The sequence below is a fragment of the Cetorhinus maximus genome, chromosome 24 (genome assembly GCF_964194155.1).
Source record: "Cetorhinus maximus chromosome 24, sCetMax3.hap1.1, whole genome shotgun sequence".
NCBI lineage: Eukaryota > Metazoa > Chordata > Chondrichthyes > Lamniformes > Cetorhinidae > Cetorhinus > Cetorhinus maximus.
The window spans coordinates 21,485,180-21,511,834 of NC_135902.1; the positions used below are offsets into that span (position 1 = coordinate 21,485,180).

At 47.8% G+C, this 26,655-nt stretch overlaps 1 protein-coding gene across 1 annotated transcript in view; it reads left to right on the forward strand.

The window, feature by feature from the left end:
- The window catches only part of galk1 (galactokinase 1), a 29,571-nt gene that overhangs the window by 315 nt on the left and 2,601 nt on the right, over positions 1-26,655 (forward strand). Inside the window, exons 2-6 of the mRNA XM_078570847.1 lie at positions 3,490-3,725; positions 10,029-10,148; positions 15,643-15,778; positions 20,910-21,091; positions 23,635-23,785. Of these exons, the coding sequence (XP_078426973.1) occupies positions 3,490-3,725; positions 10,029-10,148; positions 15,643-15,778; positions 20,910-21,091; positions 23,635-23,785 (825 nt within the window). The remainder of the gene's footprint in view (positions 1-3,489; positions 3,726-10,028; positions 10,149-15,642; positions 15,779-20,909; positions 21,092-23,634; positions 23,786-26,655) is intronic.

Below are 26,655 nucleotides of genomic sequence, written 5' to 3' on the forward strand. Positions count from 1 at the left end.
GGGGGGGAGAGACACGGGGGGGGAATGATGGGGGGGAGAGACACGGGGGGGGAATGATGGGGGGGAGAGACACGGGGGGGAATGATGGGGGGGAGAGACACGGGGGGGGGAATGATGGGGGGGAGAGACACGGGGGGGAATGATGGGGGGGAGAGACACGGGGGGGGAATGATGGGGGGAGAGACATGGGGGGGGGAATGAATGGGGGGGAGAGACATGGGGGGGGAATGAATGGGGGGGAGAGACATGGGGGGGAATGATGGGGAGGGGGGGGAATGATGGGGAGGGGGGGAGAGACATGGGGGGGAATGAATGGGGGGGGAGAGACATGGGGGGGGAATGAATGGGGGGGAGAGACATGGGGGGGGAATGAATGGGGGGGAGAGACATGGGGGGGGAATGATGGGGAGGGGGAGAGACATGGGGGGGGAATGATGGGGAGGGGGGAGAGACATGGGGGGGGAATGATGGGGAGGGGGGAGAGACATGGGGGGGGAATGATGGGGAGGGGGGAGAGACATGGGGGGGAATGATGGGGAGGGGGGAGAGACATGGAGGGGAATGATGGGGAGGGGGGAGAGACATGGGGGGAATGATGGGGAGGGGGGAGAGACATGGGGGGGAATGATGGGGAGGGGGGAGAGACATGGGGGGGGGAATGATGGGGGGAGAGACATGGGGGGGAATGATGGGGGGGGAATGATGGGGGGGGAGAGACATGGGGGGGAATGATGGGGAGGGGGGGAATGATGGGGAGGGGGAGAGACATAGGGGGGAATGATGGGGGGGTAGAGAGATGGCGGGGGGAATGATGTGGGGGGAGACGGGGGGGGAATGATGGGGGAGAGCGGAGGATTGGGGGGGAGGGGAGAATGGGGGGGTCGGGGAGGGGAAGGGAGGGTCGGGGTGGAGGGGAGGGTTGGGGGGGTGGTGCGAGGGGAGGAGAATGGGGGGCTGGGGAGGGAGAGAGAGGAGAATGGGGGGCTGGGGAGGGAGAGAGGGAGGAGAATGGGGGGCTGGGGAGGGAGAGAGGAGAAGGGGGGCTGGGGAGGGAGAGAGAGAGGAGAATGTGGGGCTGGGGAGGGAGAGAGAGAGGAGAATGGGGGGCTGGGGAGGGAGGGAGAGAGAGAGAGGAGAATGGGGGGCTGGGGAGGGAGGGAGAGAGAGAGAGAGAGGAGAATGGGGGGCTGGGGAGGGAGGGAGAGAGAGAGAGAGAGAGAGGAGAATGGGGGGCTGGGGAGGGAGGGAGAGAGAGAGGAGAATGGGGGCTGGGGAGGGAGGGAGAAAGAGGAGAATGGGGGGCTGGGGAGGGAGAGAGAGAGAGGAGAATGGGGGGCTGGGGGGAGAGAGAGAGCGAGAGAGAGGAGAATGGGGGGCTGAGGAGAGAGAGGAGAATGGGGGGGCTGGGGAGGGAGAGAGGAGAAGGGGGGCTGGGGAGGGAGAGAGAGAGGAGAATGGGGGGCTGGGGAGGGAGAGAGAGAGAGGAGAATGGGGGGCTGGGGAGGGAGAGAGAGAGAGGAGAATGGGGGGCTGGGGAGGGAGGGAGAGAGAGGAGAATGGGGGGCTGGGGAGGGAGGGAGAGAGAGAGAGAGGAGAATGGGGGGCTGGGAGGGAGGGAGAGAGGAGAATGGGGGGCTGGGGAGGGAGAGAGGAGAATGGAGGGCTGGGGAGGGAGAGAGAGAGGAGAATGGGGGGCTGGGGAGGGAGAGAGAGAGAGGAGATTGGGGGGCTGGGGAGGGAGGAGAGAGAGAGGGGAGAATGGGGGGGTGGGGAGGGAGAGAGAGAGAGGAGAATGGGGGGCTGGGGAGGGAGGGAGAGAGAGAGGGGAGAATGGGGGGGTGGGGAGGGAGAGAGAGAGTGGAGAATGCGGGGGTGGGGAGAGAGAGAGAGAGAGAGAGGAGAATGGGGGGGTGTGAGAGGTGGGAGTCGGAGGGGGGTCGAGAGTGAGGGAGGGTGTGAGAGGCGGGAGGGGGGCGAGAGTGAGGGAGGTGGTGAGAGGAGGGAGTGAGGGGGATGAGAGTGTGAGGGGTTGAGAGGAGGCAGGGAGGAGTGTAGAGAGTGGTGGGGAGTTGCAAGGGTGGGGGCGAGAGGAGGGAGGGAGGAGGGTAGAGAGAGTTGGGGAGTTGCGATGGGAGGGGCAGAGGGGTGAGGGAGGGGGGGAGAGTGGTGGGACAAGGTGGGAGAGAGGGAGGAGGTGGGAGGGGTGAGGGAGGGGGAGAGGTACGAGGGGTGCAGAAAGTTGCAAGGGTGGGAGGGTGGTGAGCGCAGGGGAGGGAAGGGGGGCCAGAGGCAGGGATTGGGTGGGTGAGTTTGGGGGGGAGAGAGGAGGGCGAGGGGCGAGAGAGATGGGGAGGGGGGACAGGGAGAGAGTAGAAGGGAACGGGAGGGAGGAGAAGGGGGGAGGGCTGTAAAGTGAGAAGGGGGAGAGTGGAGGTGGAAGGAGAATGGGGGAAGGGGAGTGAGGGGGAAGCCAAGCAGGGGGATGGTGGGGGGGAGAGGAGTGGATTGGGGAAGGGAACGGGGGAGAGTGGGGTGTTGAAGATTGGGGAAAGGGGACCGTGGAGTTGGGGGGGAGGGGAGAGTGGAGGGAGGGCGGAGCGGGGGGGTGGAGGGGAGGGAGGGAGGAGCAGGGGGAAGGGGAGGGAGGGCAGAGCAGGGGGGAGGGAGGGTGGAGCAGGGGGGAAGGGGAGAGTGGAGGGAGGGCAGAGCGGGGGGGAAGGGGAGAGTGGAGGGAGGGCGGAGCAGGGGGGAAGGGGAGAGTGGAGGGAGGGCGGAGCGGGGGGAAGGGGAGATTGGAGGGAGGGCGGAGCGGGGGGGAGGGAGGGCGGAGCAGGGGAGGGAGGGTGGAGTGGGGGGTTGGAGGGGAGGGGGGGCGGAGTGGGGGGAGGGAGGGCGGAGCGGGAGGGGAGGGAAGGCGGAGCGAGGGGCGAGGGAGGGCGGAGCGGGGGGGGAAGGGGACCTGGGGCGAGAGCAGGGGAAGAGGTGAGTTGGGGGGCAAGGGGAGCAGGTGAGAGTTGGGGGAAGGGGTGCAAGAGGGAGAGTGGGGGAAAGCCAAGCACTGGGTGGGGGGAGTAGGGGGAAGGGGAGCAGGGGGAAGGGGAGCAGGAGTGGAGAATGGAGAGTGGGGGGAAGCTGAGCAGTGGGACGGAGGGGGTGGGGGTGGAGTGCATTTAAGGAGTATTGTCAATCCCTCAATCATCATCACTAAATTAGAGAACTTGGGGTCTTTTTCTGTTTGCTGATTGTGGGCCCTTTCTGTGCTTAGATTGGCTTCAAGACTTCCTACTGCACTTCATAATTACTGTGTAGATTGTAAACCGCATTGATGCGTCCCAAGACCATGAATGGCATTTTGGAAATCCAAGATATTGCTGGGAAAAATGCTGGCAGGTGCTGAATGAGGATGATTTTGCGGAGGATTGGTTTCTAAGTGAAGAGCTGAACATGAGGAAGAGAAGTTGAACTGGGGGATAAGAGATTCCTCGGGCATCGTCTTCAGTTGTCCAATTTTAATAACTATCTGTTAATCCTGCAGGCTCTTCCAATGGTCACAGTGGTGGTTGGGTGTCAGAGTTCAGATGGGATCATCTCATTACTTACCACAGCAAAGGAGGCAGACGAACCAAAGCGACTGGAATTTCCTGTACCGACAGAATCAAACCCTCTGAGTCCTGGGTTACCTTGCTGGGCTAACTATGTGAAGGGAGTTATCCAACATTACAGGGGTAAGACCACACATAACACCAATGGATAGCTAATAGGCTGAGCTGCGATTTGTTTAGATTTGGGGAGTCCAAAACTCAGAGCCATCGATATAAGATAGTCATTAATAATAGGAAATTTAGGAGAAACTTCTTTACCCAGAGAGTGGTTAGAATGTTGAACTCAACTTGTTACAAGGAGTAGATGAGGCGAATATCATAGGTGCTTTCAAGAGGAAGTTAGATAGATACATGAGGGGGAAATGAATGGAAGGTTATGTTGACAGGGTGGGATGAAGAGGTTTGTATTGAGCCTAAACATGGGCTAACGGTAAAGCATGGAAATGAATTCTATAATCTGACACTCATCTCTGAAAAATTACAGTACAATTAGCACTAAAATGTCCCTTCTCTTGTTATATTTTGACCTTCACCCTTGGCACAGCTGGTGTGCGTATACAGATATGCTGGTGTTCTTACTCCTTGCCAGAGCTGTAATTTGAGAAGGCATGAACATGGACTTATGCAGCACCATGTCAAGTGTTAGCAGGCATCATGCACGATGAGTCACTCTGTGGAACAACTCGATGGTCACATAGTAAGATCCTATCAAAAGCAACAGGATGATTGACCAGTTAATCTGATCTTCATGATAATAAACGTTGGGGTTAAAAGTGCACAAAGGGCCTGAGCAAATAGTTACTGACGAAGTTCACTGGTTAGTTTAAATGTATCACAGCTTGGAAGCTGCTGGGCTCTATTTCATACAAACAGGGTTTAACTCAGGTTTAACACAGGGAGTTGAACTTATTATAAAAGCAAAATACTGTGGATGCTGGAAATCTGAAACAAAAATAGCTGGAAAAACTCAGGCGGAAGAAGAGTTCAGCATCGTGCCGAGCCCGAAATTCATTGAGGTGAGGGCGTAAGGGTATGAAACTGAGTACTTTGAGTTCCTTTGCACCTGAAAAAAGAGACAAAATTTCTTGTTAAGGCGTCAGATGAGACGAAGAATAAAATGAAACTGGTGGCAAGGACAGTTTAGAGATAGGGTGAGTCAGTGCTATTGCAGGGAGAGGTCGAGTGTGTTCATATGGTGGCGCATGGCACTGAGTGTGGATCTCAGGATGCGACGAGAACAGCAGTCTGAGGAGTAAAACAGGAAAGGTGGCCAAACCATGGCTTACAGGGGAAATTAGAGATAGTATTAGATGCAAGGAAGAGGCATACAAATTGGCCAGAAAAAACAACAGACCTGAGGATTGGGAGCAGTTTAGAATTCAGCAAAGGAGGACCAAGGGATTGATTAAGAAGGGGAAAATAGTGTACGAGAGTAAGCTTGCAGGGAACATAAAAACTTACTGTAAAGGTTTCTATAGGTATGTGAAGAGAAAAAGATTGGTGAAGACAAATGTAGGTCCCTTCCAGTCAGAAACAGGGGAATTTATAATGGGGAATAAAGAAATGGTTGACCAACTAAATAATACTTCTGTCTTCACAAAGGATGACACTAATAACATACCAGAAATGTTGGGGAACACAGGGTTTAGTAAGAGGGAGGAACTGAAAGAAATCAGTATTAGTAGGGAAATGGTGTTGGCGAAGTTGATGGGATTGAAGGCCGATAAATCCCCGGGGCCTGATAATCTACATCCCAGAGTACTTAAGGAAGTGGCCCTAGAAATAGTGTTTGCATTGGTGGTCATCTTCCGATATTCTATGGACTCTGGAACAGTTCCTACAGATTGGAGGGCAGCTGATGTAACCCCACTATTAAAAAGAGAGGAAGAGAGAAAACACGGAATTATAGACCAGTCAGCCTGACGTCGGTAGTGGGGAAAATTCTAGAGTCCATTATAAAAGATTTAATAGCTGAGCACTTGGAAAACAGTGGCAGAATCGGACAGAGTCAGCATGGATTCATGAAAGGGAAATCATGCTTGACAAATCTACTGGAATTTTTTGAGGATGTAACTAGTAGAGTTGATCAGGGGGAGCCAGTGGATGTGGTTTATCTGAACTTTCAGAAGGCTTTCGACAAAGTCCCACATAAGAGATTAGCGTGTAAAATTAAAGTGCATGGGATTGGGGGTAGTGTATTGAGATGGATAGAAAACTGGTTGGCAGACAGGAAACAAAGAGTAGGAATAAACAAGTCTTTCCTTCTACTCATTAACATTAAGTATTTACACCTCATACATTCCACCAGTGCCCACCCCCCCACCCCCCGCCAGACTCTTGCACCGGTGGCGTAAATTTCCAACTGTGTTCTCGGCTCTCTTTGAGAAAGTGTAGGATGTTTGATCTCCATATTCTTCTCCTTGGAAGGCACCGAATCTCCCCCTCCTCTCCTCCCCTACCCCCTGGTCTGCAGTATGAATGCGATGGACAGAGATTTTCATTTTTTTTCCTTTCGCTTCTTCTTGGTACTCTGTGGAAAGGCTGGACTGCTGGCTGTTCTTGCTTGAGAAAATGAATCTCGTTCAGCTCCTGCGAAGATTTGTACAGCTGTAGAAGGTCTAAAAACTTCTACTGCTGCAACGACCGAGGCGTTACGTAATGCCTCATCCATGAACGAATCACATGGACGAAGAATATTCCGGGGAAAAAGAATGATTGTCCTGCTAATACTGTAAGAAATTTTTTTTCTGTAAGCAGTGGTTCAGCTGGCCTTTAGTGTGAGTTTGTTGCTCAGTGGGCCTGAGCATCTATGGAACTTCATCAGGACATATGCCTTCACCATCATCAACAGTGAAAGAAACATGCAGAGGCAAAGAAATGACACCTTCTTGTACGCTTATGGCATTAGTGAGATCTGTAGTTCATGCACCTCTGAGTTTTGATCACCAGATTTAATTTCAGATTCAATGATAGCAGGGATTTGTTCTACAACAGTTATATTGGCAGTAGTAATAACTTCTGGTCTCGGTTTTTTCATTGCATCAGTTTGTATGTCATTGGTGTTTTCAGCAGAGTGAACAGATGGATTTGCATCTTTATCACCACCTTCAATAATATGCTGACCCCCCTCAGCAGAGATATATGAGCTATTGTCGTAATCATCTACGCTGTCCTCAAAAGTAAAACAAAGTTCAGGATCTCCTCCTGTGGCAAATCATCAATTATAAGTGGCATCTTGGTTATCATCCTCTTACATTCTTTCCCAAAAGAGAAAATTAAGGACTGAGATGTCATCTTGTGGCTAGTCACCTTCATCCTTCTCTCCCGTTTCATCTAGCCTTTCCTCGAAAGGAAATGAAAAATCTATGATGTCGTCCTGTGGTGGTAGGGATGGAATTTTGTCTATGAAGACTAATAGTGTTCTGAGTCAACTTGATTTTCTTCTGCAACAGGTGAATAAAGAAGATGCAAAGCTATACAAGCAGCTCTGCTCAACAAAGGACAGTGTTGATTAGGAATGTCGTGTAGAGTATCAGTGAGCTCTATACCATTAAAACGAAATCTAACAGTCATCTCTCCTCGCACCTTGAGTGGAATACCTCTTGCGCTGTGAAGCTGAATGGTAGACAGCTGGAGAAATTCAGACTTCAGCGAGGGAGTGGTAACAAAGAATGGACACTGCCCCTGTGTCCAGTTTAAAATTAGTCTTCTGACCATTAACCATGATATCTGCATACCAGAAAGACGCTTGCGGCTCTGCCATTTTGCTTAAGAAGAATACATCCTGTTCTTCGGTATCATCTATTTCTTGGACAGTTGCAGATTGGAATGGCCTGTCTTTAAATTTTTGACCTGAAGATGCAAGTTTCCTGCTGCTGTGGAATGCTATTTTAAAATGCTCCTCTGGGCAGGCTTTGCGCTGATGAGATTTTTTTCCACCACAATGTGGACATGGAACAATGGTGCCAACCACACCCTCTTCACACTGGCTCTGTTTTCAGGCAAGTGTGCTTTTAGCCCTATGGTTCAAGAATTGGTGAGTTGGTGGCCTTCCTCCAGAAAGGCTCCTTATCACCTTGGATGAATAGCCTGTTTTGCTTGCAAAATTAGCCTCTCTGGCTAACTGCATTGCTTTGGACAAAGGGAGAAATTCTCCGGATTGTAAGGAGCCTGACAATGCTTCATCTATTAGTTCCACTACGATGCAGCCTCTGAGGAACTCTTCTCTCCATGTCCCATATTCACAGTTATCTGCTATGCAATTACAGGTGATTTATAAAAGAATCAACATTCTCTCCAGGTTCCTGACCTTGCCGGTTGAATTTTGCCTGGTCTATTATAATATTGCGCCATAGGCAAAAGTAGGCATCAAAGGCTTTGATGACTTCTTCACTTAGCAGTTTCTTCCTCATCCCCCCCTGTCGTCTTAAAATGTTGGCCCAGCTGCCGACTGCATAAAGGAGAACACTGACTTGATCCTTACCTGGCTTCTGAGCGAGTCCAACGACACCAGTGTGCAACTTAGTCAAGGCTCTTCACAGGGTCCAGAAGTTTGGGCAGAGGTAAAACTTTCTCCATTGCTCTGTGCACTTCCAGGCGGCTGTCATGAGACTCCAGTGGCAATTAGTTGCTCTGATTGCTGCTGTGGGCGTTCCTAGAGTGTGCTCTGCCGGACCAACAGCTTTCACTTTTCCTGCCTTTTATTGGTGTCGACTGGGATCCTTAGTAAACGGCTTGCAGACCGCTGCCACCATGTATTAATATCCCACGACCAGATTCTGGATGCCTTTGATAGAAGAGAGCTGGAATAACCCGATTGCAAGCTAGTGATCATTTATTGACTATTTACAGAGCAGACTTTAACAGGACTCCATTGGAACCTTCTTTCCTCAGGTTCCAGTTACATGTGATCTAACATCACTGATGCACTTTAGCTATTAGCATAGTAGCTATTAACCCTTTGTACTACAAAACCTACCTGTTTGATCAAGATTTTCATCACCGGTCCCAAAATATTCTTACGTATCTCCAATGGCATCATTGGAGCCCTAGCAAAACTGGAGTCAATGGTGTTCGGGGGTGGAAAGCTCTCTGCTGGTTGGAGTCATACCTAGCACAAAGAAAGATGGTTGTAATTGATGGAGGTCAATCATCTCAGTTCCAGGGCATTACTGCAGGCGTTCCTCGGGGTAGTGTCCTCGGCCCAACCATCTTCAGCTGCTGCATCAGTGACCTTCCTTCCATCATAAGGTCAGGAGTGGGATGTTTGCTGATGACTGCACAATGTTCAGCACCATTTGAATTCCTCAGATACTAAAGCAATCCATGTCCAAATGCAGCAAGACCTGGACAATATCCAGGCTTGGGCTGACAAGTGGCAAGTAACATTCGTGCCACACAAGTGCCAGGCAATGACTATCTCTAACAAGAGAGAATCTAACCATCGCCCCATGACATTCAATGGCATTACCATCGCTGAATCCCCCACTATCAACATCCTGGGATGGGGGTTACCATTGACCAGAAACTGAACTGAACTAGCTATATAAATACTGTGTTTACAGGAGCAGGTCAGAGGCTAGGAATCCTGCGGCGAGTAACTCCCCTCTTGACTCCCCAAAGCCTATCCACCATCTACGAGGCATAAGTCAGGAGTGTGATGAAATACTCCCCATTTGCCTGTATGAGTGCAGCTCCAACAACACTTGAAAGTTGATATTGTCCAAGACCAAGCCCCCTGCTTGATTGGCACTCCATCCGCAATGCCCATATCAGATGAATGAATCAAAACAAAAATGTCAAATTTTGTTTTATAATGCCCCTTGGAATGTTCTAATACATTAAAAGTTCTATGTAGATGCAGGTTGCGGTTGGTGACAAAAGTCCACGTGTTTTTTGCACATTTTGGATGTGGAGGCGAGAGAGGATAAAGCTTCTCCCTTTTGGGCCTGTTGGAGAGCCAAACAGGAAGGTTTTGCTTTGCTTTCGTTGACCGTTCTGTGTGGAGGTGAAAACAATTCCACTGATCGTGTGCTGTTAACGGTCAGAATGTTCAGACCTGCAGCTTGCAGCATCTTACCACTAAGAAAATACCAGCAGATAAAGGCTATACCGGTACATTAAAAGATTGCTTCAAATTCAGTGTAGATCTGTCCCCCACTGATCTGAAATGTTACAAAGGCATGATACTCATCTACTTGTCAATCTGTCTACCACTTGTTTTCTGTTTCATTGTTTATAATTGTTGGTTAGTAGATATTTTCTGTAGAATTTTTCATCATGGAGTGTTGCCAAGTAGAATATAATTAGCATTTTGAGATAACACCAGGTTCACTGCTTGTTGTCCAATAGATTTTATTTAACTTTATGCTATAGTTCCTAGCCCCCTCCCCATAAGGATTTTTGCTCTCTCTTGTATCCCTATAGCGGGCCCACTCCCTGGGTTTAAGGCGGTGATGGCAAGTAACGTCCCATTAGGAGGAGGACTGTCCAGTTCAGCATCTTTGGAAGTGGCCATGTACACCTTCCTACAGCAGATTTGCCCAGGTGAGTGAGGTGAGCTGCTTTATAAATGAAAAATGATTGTGTCTCTGCAGTACCTCATTATCTCCTCCATTCCTACAAAGGTTTAATGATGAAAGACACTCTGTGCCACTTGGTGCTCTCCAGTCCAGCTGCTGAATTTTCACAATGGAGGTATTCAAATGGCCATGTGATGTAATAGCTCTGTGAACTTTCCTTGCTCTTTGGCTGGATGATCAGATGTGACTAATTTACCCTGTTCCATAGCAATCACAGAGCAGGAATGACGATTGCTCCAAAGTCTTGGTCTAGGTCATCCAACAACCCTGGTAGTATAGTGGGTGAGGCGGTGGCGTAGTGGTAATGTCACTGAACTAATAATCCAGATGCCCAAGCTAATGCTCTGGAGAAAAGGATTCAAATCCCACCACAGCAGCTGGTGGAATTTAAATTCAATTAATAAATCTGGAATTAAAAGTGAAATGGTGATCACAAACCCATTGTCAATTGTTGTAAAAACCCACCTGGTTCACTAATGCCCTTTATCTTAACGTCCTTATCTGGTCTGGCCTATGTACAATGTGGTTGACTCTTAACTACCCTCTGAAATGGGGCAAGCCACTCAATTGTATAAAACTGCTACATGAAAAAAAGAATGAAAAGGAAGGAAAACTGATGGATCACCCGACATCAGCCTAGGCACCGAAAATGACAATAGCACACCCAGCCCTGTCAACCCCACAAAGTCCTCCTTACTAACATCAGGGGGTTTATGCTAAAATTGGGAGACTGTCCCACAGACTAGTCGAGCAACAGCCTGACATTGTCTGTAAGTTTTGATTCCGTGAGTGTGACTATGTCCCAGATACTGATATCACCATCACCAGAGGTGGCGGCACTGTGGTATACAGTCAGGAGAGAGTTGCCCTGGGAGTCCTCAACATCGACTCCAGACCCCATGTAGTATCATGGCATCAGGTCAAACATGGGTAAGGAAACCTCCTGCTGATTACCACCTATGGTCCCCTGTCAGTTGATGAATCAGTACTTCTCCATGTTAAACACCAATTGGAGGAAACGCTGAGGATGGCAAGGGCACAGAAAGTAATCTGGGTGGAGGAAGCCTCAATATCCATCACCAAGAGTGGCTCAGTAGCACTACTACTGACCGAGATGGCTGAGTCCTAAAGGACATAGCTGCTGGACTGGTTCTTTGGCAGGTGGTGAGGGAACCAACAAGAGGGAAAACCTACCTGACCTCGTCCTCACCAATCTACTTGTCGCAGATGCATCTGTCCATGACAATTTTGGTAGGAGTGACATCCGCACAATCCTTGTGGAGACGAAGTCCCGTCTTCACATTGAGGATACCTTCTTTCATGTGTGGCATTATCACAGTTCTAGATTTCAAACAGATCTAACAACTAAAAACTAGGCATTCATGAGGCGTTGTGGGCCATCAGCAGCAGCAAAATTGTATACAACCACAATCTGTAACCTTATGGCCCGGCATATCCTTCAGTCTACCATTGCCAACAAGCTGGGGGATCAACCCTGGTGCAGTGAAGAGTGCAGGAGGGCATGCCAGGAGCAGCACCAGGCATACCTAAAAATGAGGTGTCAAGCTGTTGAAGCCACAACACAGGACTACTCGCATGTCAAACTGTGGAAGCAGCATGCAATAGACAGCTAAGCGATTGCACAACCAATGGATCAGATCTAAACTCTGCAATCCTGCTACAACCAATCGTTAATGGTGATGGACAACTAAGCAATTCTCTGGAAGAGGTTCCACAAATATCTCCAACCTCCATTAATATAAAAGCAAAATACTGCGGATGCTGGAAATCTGAAATAAAAACAGAAAATGTTGGAAAAACTGAGCAGGTCTGACAGCATATGTGGAGAGAGAAACAGAGTTAACGTTTTGAGCCCATATGACCCTTCTTCAGAGCTAAAGAGAAGTAGAAATGTGATTAAATTTATACTGTTTATAGAGGGGGTGGAGCAGGTGAAGCTGGATAGAAGGTCAGCAATAGGTGGAGGCTAAGGAGAGATTGATAAAAATGTCATGGACACAAGACAAAGGGAGTGTTAATGGCAGTGATACGGGCTAAATTGTGGCATAAAGGAAAGAAAGCAGAATGTGTGAATAGCAGAACAAGGGTCAGCACTCTGAAAGAACAACATAGAACAAGTGATGGATGGCCCTTTTGGGGTGGGTCCGGAGTGGGGTAGAGGGCGGTGATTGGGGAAAAAGGATAGAAAAGGGATAAAAAGGATGAAAAAGGGGATAAAACCATGAATAAATGAATAAAAATAAGTAAATAAAAAATAAACATAAATTTTAAAATGGGCTGAAGAGTTCATGGTCTGAAGTTGTTGAACCCAACCTTAATGATGGGGGAGCCCAGCGTATCAAATGCAAAAGACAAGGCTGAAGCATTTGCAGCCATCTTCAGCCAGGAGTGCTGAGTGGATGATCCACCTCTGCCTCCTCCTGAGGTCCCCAGCATCACAGGTACCAGTCTTCAGCCAATTCGATTCACTCCATGTGATATCAAGAAACAGCTGAAGGCACTTGATCCTGCAAAGGCTGTGGACCCTGACAACATTCCGGCATTAGTACTGAAGACTTGTGCTCCAGAACTAGCCATGCCCCTAGCCAAGTTGTTTCAGTACAGCTGCAACATTGACATCTACCTGGCAATGTGGAAAATTATCCAGATATGCTCTGTCCATAAAAAGCAAGACACATCCAATTCAGCCAATTACCGCCCCATCAGGCTACTCTTGATTATCAGCAAAGTGATGGAAGGTGTTGTTGACAGTGCTATCAAGCGGCACTTACTCAGCAATAACCTGCTCACTGACGCTCAGTTTGGGTTCCACCAGGGTCACTCAGTTCCTGACCTCATTATGTCCTCAGTCCAAACATGGACTAAAGAGCTGAACTCCAGAAGTGAGGTGTGAGTGGCTTCCCTTGACATCAAGGCAGCATTTGACTGAGTGTGGCATCAAGGAGCCCTACCAAAGTCAATGGGAATCCGGGGGGGAAACTCTCCATTGGTTGGAGTCATAGCTAGCACAAAGGAACATGGTCGTGATTATTGAAGATTGAACGTCTCAGTCCCGGGACATAACTGCAGGAGTTCTCCAGGGTAGTGTCCTAGGCCTAACCATTTAAGTGGTTTCATCAATGACCTTCCTTCCTTCCATCATAAGGTCAGGAGTGATTGCACAATGTTCAGCACTATTCGCGACGACTCATACTGAAGCAGTCCATGTCCAAATGCAGCAAGACCTGGACAACATTCAGGTTTGGGCTGATCAGTGGCAAGTCAACACTCTGGGGGTTACCATTGACCAGAAACTAAACTAGACCAGCCATATAAATACTATGGCTACATGAGCAGGTCAGAGGCTGGGAATTTTGTGGAGAATAACTCACCTCTTGACTCCCCAAAGCTTGTCCAGCATCTACAAGGCACAAGTCAGTAGTGTGATGGAATACTCTCCAATTGCCAGGATGAGTGCAGCTCCAACAACACTTGAGAAGCTTGATGCCATCCAGGACGAAGCAGCTTGATTGTGACCCCATCCATCACCTTCAACATTCATTCTCTCCACCATCGATGCACAGTGGCAGCAGTGTGTACCATCTACAAGATGCATTGCAGGAACTCATTAAGGCGCCTTCAACAGCACCTTCCAAACCTGCGACCTCCGCCACCTGCAAGTTCCCCTCAAGTCATCATTGTGGTTCATATTAGACTTTTTAAAAATAAAGGCAATTTATCTGAAAAGGAGCGCACACACCGCACGCACCCGCACTGCACACTTCAAATTACCAGGGGGCACAGATTTAAGATGATTGGTGGAAGGATTAGAGGGGACATGAGTTCTAGGTGCTCAACATCCTGACTTGGAAATATATCATCGTTCCTTCACTGTCACTGGGTCAAAATCCTGGAACTCTTCTTAACAGCACTCTGGGTGTCCCTACAACACATGGACTGCAGCAGTTTAAGAAGGCAGCATCCTACCACCTTCTTGAGGGCAATTAGGGATGGGTAATTAATGCTGGTCTAGCCAGCGATGCCCACATGCAATGAACAAATAGAAAAAATAAAGGAACTGGACTGTCAGGTCAGAGGCCATGAGTTCATATCCCACTACCACAAATTGTTAAATCTTTAGGTACGTTATCCAAAATCCGGCTGTCCGAAAACTGAAAGATTTTCTCCCGGGAGATCTGTGTGTTCCCAGAACAGAGTGAGCACAGGAATGAAGAGGCCATTCTTGGGCTGATCCCAAAGGATAGAATCAGTGAGAGTTGTGCACACACAGGACCTTAGTGCTTCAGTTGGTAAAGGCAATCAACAAATAAGCTTAGGTTCAGTTCCTGGTCTATGCTAAATCAGCTGATCTTGGAAGTCTTTGTTATTGGAATGATACGATTGGCCTCAGGATCCCTGCATTTCCAGGGAGATTCTTTTGAGGAATGAATTTAATGTTTCTGTGGTGAGAAGTAAATATCTGATGCTGTGCTTTCATGTCACGAGAAAACAAAGAACTAGCACAAAACAAATATAAATGCAAGTTCTTTCCTTTTACATCAGAGTCTGTCCAGTGAATTTACCTGACAGCGCATCAGCACATTTCTCCAAATCTCCAGTATTAGACTGTCACAACAGGTTTTTATTAGAATGATGTTTACATCCTTTTAATGTTTAATGGTAACTTCCCTGTAAACAATGCTACAATGAGAAGGGAGAGGAAAATTAATCATACACACAAGCTGCCTGTTCCACTGACGGGAAAATCCGAAATACGACACGGTCTCAGTCCTGAGGGTGCTCGATTTTGGATATCTGACTTGCAATTCAGTAAATCTGGCTGGCACCAGAAAAAATAACCATAAACAATGCAGCTGGATTGTCTTAAAAACCCAAGTGGTTCACTAATGTCCTTCAGGGAATAGACCTGCCTTCCATACCTGCTACACATGACTCTAGTCCAACGTTATAGTTGACTTTTAATGCCCTCTGACATGGCCATAGTTGTTCAGGGAGCTAGGGCTGGGCAAGTGAGATAGACTTTGCCAGTGTCACCCATATGCAAGTTTGCTGTGGGGTAGGAATCTGTTTCTTGTTGACAGTTCAAGGAGCAATGCTTTAAAGTCTAGCATTGGTTTTGGTGGTCAGGCCTGGCACTGACATGGTTTTGGAATGGGCAAGTAGGGAATTTCAGGATTGTGCAGCGACAAACGTTCTGTGAATGGGAAACATGTCTGCATGTTACAGAGGAACATAGCAGGAGTAGGCCATTCGGTCTGTCAAGCCTGCTCTGCCATTCAAACAGATCATGGCTGATCATCTAACTCTATGCCATTTTCCCCCACTATCCCCATATCCCTTGTTGTCATTAGTATCCAGGAAGAACACATCTTGGTGTAGGGAGGCACAGTGCATATTCTGCACCGCTAATGATCATGTTTCAAATTTCTGATCATCAGACAATGGGGATTTAGTGGAAAAGGCCCTGGCCTGTCAGAAAGCTGAGCATACGTTTGCCTCCATGCCCTGTGGAATCATGGACCAGTTTATCTCGGTGATGGGGAAAAAGGATCACGCCTTGCTTATCGATTGCAGGTGAGCTAAGGAAGGAATGCGCCCCTGCTGAGGGTGTTCAATGGTCTGACTCTAATCTGTGTGGCTTTGATGTTAGCTGTGGCTCAGCATTAGCACGCTCCTCTCTGAGCCAGAAGGCTGTGAGTTCAAGTCCCACTTTTTTCAAATTTTTTCTGAGGGTTGTGCGACTTGGAGCTCTCTGCCTCAGAAAGCAGTGGAGGCGGGGTCACTGAATATTTTTAAGGCAGAGATAGATAGATTCTTGTTAGGCAAGGGATTCAAAGGTTTTCGGGGTTAGATGGGAATGTGGATATCAACACAAGAAGATCAGCCATGATCTTTATTGAATGGCGGAGCAGGCTCGAGGGGCCACATGGTCTACTTCTGTTCCTATTTCTTATATTCAAACCAGGAATTCTAGCACAAAATCTAGGCTGACACTCCAGTGTAGTACCGAAGGAGCCCTGCACTGTCTGATCTCAGATAAGACATTATGGGATGGGAGAGCTGGGAAATTCTCCCTGGTAACTCAAGGTGGCTCCATGGTGCTCAGTTCCTTAGGAAATTCCTTACTGTATGTTTGTCCTTGGCTGTCCACTGCCATCCTTTTGCCATTTCTCCCCCAAGCTCCTCTTCCACTATTAAAGTTTCCCTGGCTGCAATAGTGGGTGCATTTTTGCCCTAACTAAGTTAACTAATAGTTTAAACTGCCACTGCTCATGCTGCAACCATTCCTACCCTTGGCTTTCTTCAGTGGGTGATGGATCTTTTCTCAAATTTGGTTTCCAAATTCCTGGACTTTTCTAGACACGATGACATTTCTGCATTGGACTATCCAGGGCTATGCTGTCAAACTCAGCTGCTGTCTCTCTGATTTGTGGCTGTGTTGCTTAATTTTAAACTAACTTTGATCAATTTATAGTCCTTTTCTCCCCCTATGGGACCTCTGACTTTAATTCTGGATTCCCCTCCTAGAACCATAGAACCATTCCTCTCTATTCTCTGTTAACTGTCAGGAATATGTATCACTAAAATTGCTACATAACCACGCGCACGCAACTAAGCTTTTACTGTGTTCATTCACCTGGCTGCCACTCCACACCTGATCCTACATTTTTCAGAATTATTTTTGCTAGATATCTCTCCTTTTGTCGTGCCACTTTCATTTCTCCTCCCTTGGGTACTCTGCCCTGGTAATTCCCTATCTAACGCTGTAGAATTCCTACTCATTTGTAGTTATCCCACACTTCACTCCCTCTTAGAGAAGCTTACAGCTTCCCTGTCTGCCTCAGAAGGGCCCATCAAGGTACTGTCCACTGCCTCCTTACAAGCAGTAACTCCACCTTCCCCATCCTAGTCTCTCAGCAACCTTCCTGCCTAGCCTGCCCACTGGGGCTAATCATCCAAACCTCCTTCCCACATATTGTATCCCTCTCGGTGCTGACCCAGTGAACCACGCCATCAGATCACTGCCATTCCCTGTCCCTCCTGAATCTCCATTCGTGAACAAGACCCTTGCCATCCATCACTTAAATGTGAACAATTGCACCAACATCATGGCCTTGATGGAGACGTGGCTGAGGGTGGTAACACCTCCTGTTTAAGTGAAGCCTCTCCACCTGACTGTACCTTTTACCATTTGCCCCACCTGGACCATTGATATGGTGGGATGGCTCTGATCACCAAATCACACCATGGTTTCTACCCCTACTCCACGTCATTCCAGGCCTCTCGCATCTCATTCAAAATCCTCATTAAGTGGTATAAAAATTTTATCATCAAGATATCTTCACTGCTCTTCTTCAGCCTCAGATCCAAGGTGCTTCACAGGAGCAATATCAGATGAAATTTGGTACTGAGCCACATAAGGAGTTAATAGGTCAGATGACCAAAAGCTTGGTCAACGAGGTAGGTTTTAAGGAGTGTCTTAAAGTAGGCAGTAGATCGATTTAGGGAGGGAATTTCGGAGCTGAAGGCATGATTGCCGATGCTGGAGCACTTAAAATTGGAGGAGCCCAGATATCTCTTAAGGGTTTTGGGTCTGGAGGCAATTACTGAGATGGGGAGGAGAGAAACCGTAGGGGGATTGGATGAAGGTTTCAGCAAAAGGTGAGCTCTGGCAAAGTTGGCAATGCTATGGAGGTGGGCTGAAGGAAGAATGAGAAGTGTTAGAAGCAGCTGAAGAGATTGTCATGAAGACTGAGACCAAGAAATACAACTGGTCTCAGAACAGGGCGGAGAGGAAAAATTTCATTCACTGGAGAGTCAAGCAATTATGATCAAAGTAATTTTCAAGTTTTGCAGCTAGTTAAAGTAGGAAATAAGAGATTTTCCAGTAAAGCTGTAGGAATTTTAATAAGGTATTCAGAAAGTACCACATGTGAGGCTTTTAAGAAGGTTAATGTTCCTGACTTGGTTAAGTGCGTGTTGGAGCATTGAGGTACAATGATGCAGGGGAAGTGATTTCTCTGTTTATTTATTGCACTCACTCATTTCCTTTTTGTGTTTGATCTTTAATTCCTGAAAGCTCCATCTCTATCTCATAGCAGTGCACACTTTCTTCTTGAAAACAAAAAACTACTGCGGATGCTGGAAATCCAAAACAAAAACAGAATTACCTGGAAAAACTCAGCAGGTCTGGCAGCATCGATGGAGAAGAAAAGAGTTGACGTTCGAGTCCTCATGACCCTTCAGCAGAACTGAGTATAGTTAGGAGAGGGGTGAAATATAAGCTAGTTTAAGGTGGGGGGGGGTGGGGAGAGAAATTGGGGGGGTGGTGGTTGTAGGGACAAGCAAGCGGTGATAGGAGCAGATAATCAAAAGATGTCACAGACAAAAGGAACAAAGGGGTGTTGAAGGTGGTGATATCTAAGAAAATGTGCTAATTAAGAATGGATGGCAGAACACTCAAGGTACAGCTCTAGTGGGGGTGGGGTGGAAAGGCTGACAAGGTATTACAGTTGTAGATTTAAAAATAATGGAAATAGGTGGGAAAAGAAAAATCTATATAAATTATTGAAAAAAACAAAAGGGAGGGGGAAGAAACGGGGTGGGGATGGGGGGAGGGAGTTTAAGATCTAAAGTTGTTGAATTCAATATTCAGCCCGGAAGGCTGTAAAGTGCCTAGTCGGAAGATGAGGTGTTGTTCCTCCAGTTTGCATTGGGCTTCACTGGAACAATGCAGCAAGCCAAGGACAGACATGTGGGCAAGAGAGCAGGGTGGAGTGTTAAAATGGCAAGCGACAGGGAGGTTTGGGTCTTTCTTGCGGACAGACCACAGGTGTTCTGCAAAGCGGTCGCCCAGTTTGCGTTTGGTCTCTCCAATGTAGAGGAGACTGCATTGGGAGCAACGAATGCAGTAGACTAAGTTAGGGGAAATGCAAGTGAAATGCTGCTTCACTTGAAAGGAGTGTTTGGGCCCTTGGACGGTGAGGAGAGAGGAAGTGAAGGGGCAGGTGTTGCATCTTCTGCGTGGGCATGGGGAGGTGCCATAGGTGGGGGTTGAGGAGTAGGGGGTGATTGAGGAGTGGACCAGAGTGTCCCGGAGGGAACGATCCCTACGGAATGCCGCCAGGAGGGGTGAAGGGAAGATGTGTTTGGTGGTGGCATCATGCTGGAGTTGGCGGAGGATGATCCTTTGAATGCGGAGGCTGGTGGGGTGATAAGTGAGGACAAGGGGGACCCTATCATGTTTCTGGGTGGGAGGAGAAGGCGTGAGGGCGGATGCGCGGGAGATGGGCCGGACACGGTTGAGGGCCCTGTCAACGACCGTGGGTGGAAAACCTCGGTTAAGGAAGAAGGAGGACATGTCAGAGGAACTGTTTTTGAAGGTAGCGTCATCAGAACAGATGCGACGGAGGCGAAGGAACTGAGGAACTTTCTTCTTGCAGCCTATGTTGACCCCTGGTGGCAACGGAAATTATTACAGAACAGAGATCTGGGTGTTCTTGTACATGAATCATGAAATTAACATGCAGATATGGTAAGCAATCAGGAAAGAAAATTGTATGTTAGCCTTTATTACAAAGGATTGGAGTACAAGAGTAAAAAGTCTTACAGCAATTGTACGGGGCCTAGATGAGAATCTAGTTTTGATTGTCTTTCCTAAGGAAAGATATAGTTGTCTTAGAGGGAGCACAATGAAGGTTCACCAGACTGATTACTGAGATGAGGGGATTGGCCTATGAGGAGAGATTGTGTAGACTAGGCTATAGTCCCTTGAATTTAGCAGAATGAGAGACAGGTCTCATCAAAGATACAAAATTCTTAAGGTGCCTGACAGGGTAAATGCTGGGAGGATGCTTCTCTTGGCCAATGTGCCTAGAACTAGTGGTCACAGTCTCAGAATAAGGGCTTGGCAATTTAGGACCGCGATGAGGGGAAATTCCTTCATTCAAATGGTTGTGAATTTTTGGATATTTCTGTCCCAGAGAGCTGTATTCAAGACTGGGATCGATTTAGATTTTTGGATACTAAGGGAATCAAGAGATGGAGATAGGGATAGGACGGATAGTGTAGCTGAGGTAGTAGATCAGCCATGATCTTAGGAAAAGGACATCCGGACCCATTCCATCTTCATGGATTAAATTAGCAACCTCTACCCACTTTCTCATCATATCTCTATTTCAATCTCTCTGATCTCATCCTCCCTCTGTAGTTCAGTATGACAAGCATTGGTTTTATGTGTCCCCTCAAGGGGAGGGTGTCATTAATAAAGCATTAATGATCCAGTTAAACAAAATGATAACTCGTACCTAAATTATTGTTCTATTCTTGTTTACTCTGTATCTAACCTATATTGTATCTACCCTGGGAAGGTTTGATGAAGACAGTGTAGAGGGGCTTTAATAAGTACCTAACCCATGTTTTACCTGTCCTGGGAGGGTTTGAGGACAATGCGTACCTAAATTCCCCAAAAACTGACATTGCTCAGCTTAAAGAGCTACAAAAGTCACAAAGAGAGGCCAGAAATAAGCTGGTGAGTTTTCCTTTGATCCTGATGGGCCTGTACTTATTAGCAAGGAAGGTGTGAGGTCAATTCTCTGTGCATCTTGTGACTGTTCTTTGGGATCTGTGCTTGCTTTTGCCCTCAGAGTGGAACCGTTGAATTCATGGGTTGCAGGTGTTTGACCTCATACTCTTCTAACTTCAGGTCTTTGGAAGTGACCCCTGTGCCCCTCACTGACCCCGGCCTGGTGGTCCTGATCACAAACTCCAATGTACGACACACTCTGACAGGCAGCGAGTACCCGACTCGCCGCAAGCAGTGCATGGAGGCTGCAAAGGCACTCAAGAAAGAGACTCTCCGAGATGTTTCTATGGCTGATTTGACAGGTGCGTACGAGCTTGGCTTTTGCATCTATTTTTTTTGAAGTGGGGTGGGTGGGTGCAGGGCATATAAACACTGTGGCTACAAGAGCAGGTCAGAGGCAGGGAATTCTGTGGAGAGTAACACACCTCCTGAATCCGAAAGCCTATCCAGCATCTACAAGGCACAAGTTAGGAGTGTGATGGAATACTCCCGACTTGCCTGGATGAGTGCAGCTGCAACAACACTCAAGCAGCTGGACACCATCCAGGACAAAGCAGTCCATTTGATCAGCATCCCATCCGCCACCTTTAACATTCTCTCCCTCCACCACTGATGCACAGTGGCAGCAGTTGTACCATCTACAAGATGCACTACAGCAAATCATCAAGATTCCTTCGTCATCACCTTCCAAACTCATGACTTCTTACCACCTAGAAGGACAAGGACAGAATATGCATGGGAACACCATCTCAGGCAAGTTCCCCTCAAGCCATACAGCTGTCTTGGAAATGTATTGCTGTTCCTTCTCTGTCACTGGGTCAAAACCCTGGAACTCCCTTCCTAATGACACTGGGTGTTCACTGGGTGGTTCAAGAAGGCAGCTCACCACCACCTTCTGAAGGGCAGTTAAGTAAGGGCAATAAATGCTGGTCTAGCCAGCAATGACTGCATCATATGAAGGAACAAATGTCAAAAAAGACGCAGAAGACACATAAGTGATTAGAGGAAAAGGAGTTCTGGGAAGGATTGGTTTAAAAAGGGTGAGAGTGTGATGAGTTCTATCACTGGGAAGATCATGATGCAGGGTGTATGGGTGAGGTAGTGGCATAACTCGATGTGTGTGGAGAGGCAGGGACTCATACAGTACACAATTGATCTATACTTCACCTTAGCAAGTGATTTATTTTCCTCGGATATCTAATTGGCTGTAACGTTCTTTGGGACATCCTGACATTGTGAAAGGCGGAAGTCTTTCTGTTTGGATCTGCACTCAGACTCATTGAGGGTAGCTATGACTTTAGCTCTCAATTTAGCCACCCAATTTACATCTCTCCCCATTTTCATGCTTCTTTAGCCATACTTCCCAAACCCACAGCCTCCACCTAAAAGGACAAGGGCAACACTGTCACTTCCAAGACACACACCATCCTGACTTGAAATATATCAGCCAATCCTTCATTGTTGGTGAGTCAAAATTTTAAAGCTCCCACCCTAATAGCACTTTGTTACATGAACTGCAGCAATTCAAGAAGGCGGCTCACCACCATTAAAGGGCAATTAGTCATGGGCAAGAAATGACGGCTTTGCCAGCGATCCCAAATCTTATCAATGAATTTTTTAAAAGCTCACAATTGATCAAAATTATCTGTTATTTCTATCTCTGTTCCTGAAAGTGCCCTTCAGTTGTCCCACTCAGTCGCATGCGGTACCAATTTCCAGCATATAGTCTATTCAAAGTACACAAATGAGTGGCCTAAGCTACCATTTGCTTCACTGGGTCTGGGCCTGTGCTGATACCAGCTCCACAACAGAAACCATTTCTTCCTTTCCCCATTTGCTATAATGCTGTGTTTTCCCTCAAGTGTTTATCTAATTAATTCTTAAAACTACTGACTGACACAGCTTCAGTAGCCACTTGTGGCAAAGCATTCTGTGTTCTTGTATCCCAGGTTAAAGGACAGCTGGAATTGGAAGAAAGCTAGATCTTGCCTATAGTGCCTTGCACTTTAGGCATCTTGAGGATGTGAATTACAACCAACGAATCACTTTTGAAATGCACTCGGTATTGTTTTGTGGGCATATGTGGCAGTCAGAGTGCTGGCAGTAAAATCCCACAGTCAGCAGATAAGTGAGCAGTTAATGTGGTTTTGGTGGTTATGGGATCATGGGCAACAACTGCTGATCCCTTCTCCGGAATAGTTTGACTGATTCATTTTTTTTTCAATGCCTTCATAATCTTGGTACCTTCTGTTTGATGCCATCCTATTCCCTAGTTTCCAAAGGTAACAAGCAAAGCAAGTTTATCACAATTCTGTTTGCGGGAGCTTGCTATGCACAACTTGAGTATCACGTTTCTTAAATTACAAAGTTTCAAACACATTTTATTGGCTGTAAAGTGATTTGGAACATCCTGAGGTACATTGTTGAAAGGGACTGCAGAAATGTATGTTATAATCGGTTTTTATCTCTTGCATCCGCTCTTTGACCCCCACCCCTTTCTCGTGGCCTCTCTTTCTGTAACTCTTTGCTGCTCCCTCGCCCCCTCCCTCCCTCCCTCGCTCGCCCCCTCCCTCGCTCGCCCCCTCCCTCCCTCGCTCGCCCCCTCCCTCCCTCGCTCGCCCCCTCCCTCGCTCGCCCCCTCCCTCCCTCGCTCGGCCCCTCCCTCCCTCCCTCGCCCCCTCCCTCCCTCGCTCGCCCCCTCCCTCCCTCCCTTACTCGTGCTCTCCCTGCCCTCGCCCTCCCCCTCCCCTGCCCTCGCCTGCTCACCTTTGCTTTGCCCTGCCCTCATTTGTTCTTCTGCCCCCCCATTCTTTCCCCCCTCTTTCTCTCTCTCTCTTGCCTTCAGCGGCCGAGTCACATCTGGATGCGGAGGTGTATCGTAGGGCCCGTCATGTGATCAGTGAAATCAAACGGACAACTGATGCAGCCAAAGCTTTGACTTCGAGGGATTACCGGGAATTCGGGAAGTTGATGGTGCAGAGCCACAATTCACTGAGGTAAATTGGAATATGGTACGGAGATGGAGGAACGGGAATGTGAGATGAAGGGATGAGGACACTTAAAGTGATGCTGTGAATTCATTTCTAATCACTGCCTCTGCTACCATCACCAGTGAGAGGCCTGAACCCTCCAGTACTGTAACCCAGTATTATACAGTGAGAGGCCTGAACCCTCCAGTACTGTAACCCAGTATTATACAGTGAGAGGCCTGAGCCCTCCAGTACTGTAACCCAGTATTATACAGTGAGAGGCCTGAGCCCTCCAGTACTGTAACCCAGTATTATACAGTGAGAGGCCTGAGCCCTCCAGTACCTGTAACCCAGTATTATACAGTGAGAGGTCTGAACCCTCCAGCACTGTAATCCAGTATTATACAGTGAGAGGCCTGAACCCACCAGCACTGTAACCCAGTATTATACAGTGAGAGGCCTGAGTCCTCCAGCACTGTAACCCAGTATTAAAGTGAGAGGTCTGAACCCTCCAGTACTGTAATCCAGTATTATACAGTGAGAGGCCTGAACCCTTCAGCACTGTAACCCAATATTATACAGTGAGAGGCCTGAACCCTCCAGCACTGTAACCCAGTATTATACAGTGAGAGGCCTGAACCCACCAGCACTGTAATCCACTATTATACAGTGAGAGGCCTGAACCCTCCAGCACTGTAATCCAGTATTATACAGTGAGAGGTCTGAACCCTCCAGCACTGTAACCCAGTATTACACAGTGAGAGGCCTGAACCCTCCAGTACTGTAATCCAGTATTATACAGTGACAGGCCTGAACCCTCCAGCACTGTAATCCAATATTATACAGTGAGAGGTCTGAACTCTCCAGCACTGTAATCCAATATTATGCAGTGAGAGGCCTGAACCCTCCAGTACTGTAACCCAGTATTATACAGTGAGAGGCCTGAACCCTCCAGCACTGTAATCCACTATTATATAGTGAGAGGCCTGAACCCTCCAGCACTGTAACCCAGTATTATACAGTGAGAGGCCTGAACCCACCAGCACTGTAATCCAGTATTATACAATGAGAGGCCTGAACCCTCCAGCACTGTAACCCAGTATTATACAGTGAGAGGCCTGAACCCTCCAGTACTGTAATCCAGTATTATACAGTGAGAGGCCTGAACCCACCAGCACTGTAACCCAGTATTATACAGTGAGAGGCCTGAACCCTCCAGCACTGTAATCCAGTATTATACAGTGAGCGGCCTGAACCCACCAGCACTGTAACCCAGTATTATACAGTGAGCGGCCTGAACCCTCCAGTACTGTAACCCAGTGTTATACAGTGAGAGGTCTGAACCCTCCAGTACTGTAACCCAGTATTATACAGTGAGAGGCCTGAACCCATCAGCACTGTAATCCAGTATTATACAGTGAGAGGCCTGAACCCACCAGCACTGTAACCCAGTATTATACAGTGAGAGGTCTGAATCCTCCAGCACTGTAATCCGGTATTATACAGTGAGAGGCCTGAACCCTCCAGTACTGTAGCCCAGTATTATACAGTGAGAGGCCTGAACCCTCCAGTACTGTAATCCAGTATTATACAGTGAGAGGCCTGAACCCTCCAGTACTGTAATCCAGTATTATACAGTGAGAGGCCTGAGCCCTCCAGCACTGTAACCCAGTATTATACAGTGAGAGGTCTGAACCCACCAGCACTGTAACCCAGTATTATACAGTGAGAGGCCTGAACCCTCCAGTACTGTAATCCAGTATTATACAGTGAGAGGTCTGAACCCTCCAGTACTGTAATCCAGTATTATGCAGTGAGAGGTCTGAACCCTCCAGTACTGTAACCCAGTATTAGACAGTGAGAGGCCTGAACCCTCCAGCACTGTAATCCAGTATGATACAGTGAGAGGCCTGAACCCTCCAGTACTGTAATCCAGTATTATACAGTGAGAGGCCTGAACCCTCCAGCAATGTAACCCAGTATTATACAGTGAGAGGCCTGAACCCTCCAGCACTGTAATCCAGTATTATACAGTGAGAGGTCTGAACCCACCAGCACTGTAACCCAGTATTATACAGTGAGAGGCCTGAACCCTCCAGTACTGTAACCCAGTATTATACAGTGAGAGGCCTGAACCCTCCAGCACTGTAACCCAGTATTATACAGTGAGAGGTCTGAACCCTCCAGTACTGTAACCCAGTATTATGCAGTGAGAGGCCTGAGCCCTCCAGTACTGTAACCCAGTATTATACAGTGAGAGGCCTGAACCCTCCAGTACTGTAATCCAGTATTATACAGTGAGAGGCCTGGACCCACCAGCACTGTAACCCAGTATTATACAGTGACACATCTGCACACACCAATAGTGTCCCCAGTGTTACATAGTGACATGCCTGTACCCACCAGTGCTCTACCTGGTGTTATATGGCTCAAAATATTCACTTTGAATACTGGAAGGTGTTTGAAAAGCTAGAATATATAATAGTATGGCTGGGTATTTTTCACTGCCCAGGTCATCACGATCACCAAGTGATAGAAAATTTCACTGCCATTTGTCACTGACCACAACCCGCACAGCCAATTCTGCATACATACCAAGTGCCAATCTCAGTTCATTATAGGCCTGGCATCAGATGATGTGCTGTTGGTTTCATACTGCATACAGCCATTGTACAACACTGCTGAGTGGTAAAGTCTGATATTCAGAAATAATGGGCGGGAGTGTACACTTGAGACTGGACGAGTCTGACATCATCAACTACTGACCCTGGACTATCCTCCTGTGCATATGTCAGACCTTGATATAAATCATACAGGATCCCTGGTTTAATCCATGTCTGCTGTGTATGTAGCATTTTTTAGCCTGGCTGTTTTGAGAGCTGTACAAGAAGCTTCGG